This window comes from Acanthisitta chloris, unplaced genomic scaffold (assembly GCF_000695815.1).
Source record: "Acanthisitta chloris isolate BGI_N310 unplaced genomic scaffold, ASM69581v1 scaffold40559, whole genome shotgun sequence".
Classification (NCBI taxonomy): domain Eukaryota; kingdom Metazoa; phylum Chordata; class Aves; order Passeriformes; family Acanthisittidae; genus Acanthisitta; species Acanthisitta chloris.
The window spans coordinates 225-2,998 of NW_008692662.1; the positions used below are offsets into that span (position 1 = coordinate 225).

Consider the following 2,774-nt stretch of genomic DNA (forward strand, 5'->3'; position numbering starts at 1 on the left):
CCGGCCCCGCGGCTCAGTGGCACCAAGAGGCTCTCCTCATGGCACAGACCAGCACTGGAGCTTCCCTGGCACAGCACAGCACAGCACCAGGGCTACCCTGCACAGCACAGACCAGCACTGGGGCTCTCCTGGCATGGCACAGACCAGCACCAGGGCTCCCGGCACCCACCAAGTCTCAAGCCCTCCAGAGACCCTCAACACCTGCCGTGTGCCCCAGCTGGAAGTGCCCCAGGATCCCATCAAGGCACAGAGCCCTATGGGTTCCTCAGCTGGACTCCCACTGGGAACTCACCAAACCTCCTCCAGCCACTCACCTGCACCCCACTGCCTGCCTGGCTCCTGTCCCCCACCCCACTGCACCCCACCTGCCTTCCACAGCCAAACATGTTATGTGTTACTGGCACAGCTCAGCACCAGCAACACTGCTGCCAGCCCTGTGCTTCCTGGTCTCCTTCCTCTGTGAATTTCCATCTTCCTGGGCACCATCAATACCCAGGCTGGGTGCTGGGCTGGGCTGTGCCCAGTCACGGCCATTTTCCTTACATTTCCTCATGGAATTCTGCTGTTCCCTCCAGCCCTGCTGCCTGGGGTGAAGGGGAGGAACCCATCAGTGCCTCAGCGATGGCCATTACGGGGACATGGACCAGGCAAAGAGGACACCCCCAGGTCACCCTGCAGCTGACAGCACATGCACCTCACTGCAACGACCCTGGCAGAGGGCACTGCGTTTGCTCTTTTGCCACCTTCTCCAGGTGCAGCTGCTCTGCACCATCTTACGGTGGTGAGGACCACTCTTCGTGACAGCCTGAAACAGCAGTGATGGCCCCAGGCTGTGGCTTGGGCAAGCAATGGCATCTGCAACAGCATGGAGAGAGTTGCTCCAAAACCTGCCAGCGTGCCCCATGGGCACCCATCCCACATCCGGGACCACAGTCCCAGGAGCTCTGCCTGTGGGCACACCTTCCCTGCCTGTGGGCACACCTTCCCTGCCTGTGGGCACACCTTCCCCTGCCTGCACTGCACTGCTGCCTTCCTCCTGTGCACGGGCTGCATGCAGTGCCACCATCCTTCCTGTGGCATGTGCCAGCACCCCCAGCGCTGGTGATACTGGGTGGCAGCTCCCCACCCCACTCCCAGTTTTTCCCCAGCACACCTGCACTGTGCCCCCACAGCAGCCCCCAAAGGGCAAAGAGCAGGCACAGGGCTCCTGCCTGCAGGGCTGGGGCCAAGCCCAGCAGGGCTCCCAAGGGCTGACAGTGGTGCTGAGGAGGACCTGGCAGGCTCTCAGCCCCCCCAGCAGCTGCATTCCTCCTGAACCTGTTTGGCAGGGCCCCGTGCAGGTGCCAAGGAAAAGGCATCCGGGCTGGGCTTTTCCTGGTCATGCCCTGCTTCACTCCGGTGCCGAGGCAACAAGGAGGAGAAAGAGGGTTTGCTGAAGCCCGGTGCCCCCCATACTGCTGCCAGTGCCCCCCAGAGTCACCCGTGGCCCTGAGTGCTGCCAGTGAGCCCCAGTTTCTCACCCCTGTGCTGCCCTGGTGGATCCCACAGAAAGTCACGAAGGGGAAGAAAGAGGAGGCAGAAACAAGTGAAAAATGACTCCATTTAATCCCAAAGACCTCCCCAAGTTCCAGGGTTTTGGAAGCCCCCTATGGCCCCCCCAGCCCCTTCTCTGTGCAGGCCACGGGGCCCCAGGCTGAGCACACCCCTGGGAGTGCCCCATGGCTCTCTGCTCCGGCGCAGGGAGAAGGAGCTTTCCGAGGCATCCAGCCCCTTCCTCAGCTCCACCAGCAGCCCACGCCAGAACCAGCCCCCAGCCATGTCCCACCGCCCCGACCCAACCAGAGCCCTTAGGGAGGTGTCCTGATAAAGACCATCCTGGTGGAGTAGACCAGGTCCACCAGGTAGGCAATGAGGTTGAAGATGGTGAGGAAGGTGACCCCCAGGTGCCTGTCCCATGAGCAGCTCCTGCCACAGTTTTGGGGGCGGCCCCGTCCCCTGAAGCTGTAGAGGGGCCAGATGACGGTGGCGGTGATATACATAATCAAGGCCAGGAAGTTGTACCCCACCAGCACCTTCTCCAGTGAGCAGGGAATGTAGGTGAGGCACCGGCCAATGGTGAAGATTATGATGAGGAAGGTGAAGATGAAGCAGATGGAGTAGACAGCCACACACCACATCAGGCCAGGCTCCTTACCGTATTCATCCAGCAAGGAAAAGATAAGACAAGCCACGTAGGCTTCGAAGACCTTGAGGAGCCCAGGCACAGTGGAGAGGAAGCTGCTGATGTCCCCTGGCTTGGCACGGGTGAGTCCCACCTCGACAGCGTAGGCGAGGAAGCAGAGGCAGGAGGCAGTGGTGGCCACGGCCTGCCGGGCACAGTAGCTGGTGTTGCAGGGGCTGTTGATGAAGGTGGCAGGGAAGACCACTGAGGAGGTGAAGACCATCAGTGCCGCCAGCATGGAGAAAGCCGAGGTGAAATCGTCCCAGGAGAGAGGCAGCATGGGGTAGAGCTCCAGCAGCTCCACCAGCAGCACCAGTAGTGTCACGCTGAAGCAGAAGCACCAAGTGAACATGCACCATGTCCCATAGGACCCCCCGAAGTCCCCGGTGGAGGCCACCAGGCTGAAGGCGAGGCAGGACAGCACGATGGCCAAGAGCCGGGCGATGCCCACCCAGGAGGTCAGGGCGCGGTGGTTCACCGTGGCCATGGTCCCGGCGGCTCTGCTGCCCACGCCGCGTGCCGGGGAGCGATGCTGCTCTTATCTGGGCGCTGG

General features: G+C 62.0%; 1 protein-coding gene across 1 annotated transcript; it reads right to left on the reverse strand.

Annotated features, from left to right (window-relative positions):
* Window positions 1-1,847: 1,847 nt before the first annotated feature.
* On the reverse strand, window positions 1,848-2,708 carry MYADM (myeloid-associated differentiation marker). The gene has a single exon (XM_009082744.1). It carries the CDS (start codon window positions 2,706-2,708, stop codon window positions 1,848-1,850), a length of 861 nt encoding a protein of 286 aa, XP_009080992.1.
* Window positions 2,709-2,774: the final 66 nt, after the last annotated feature.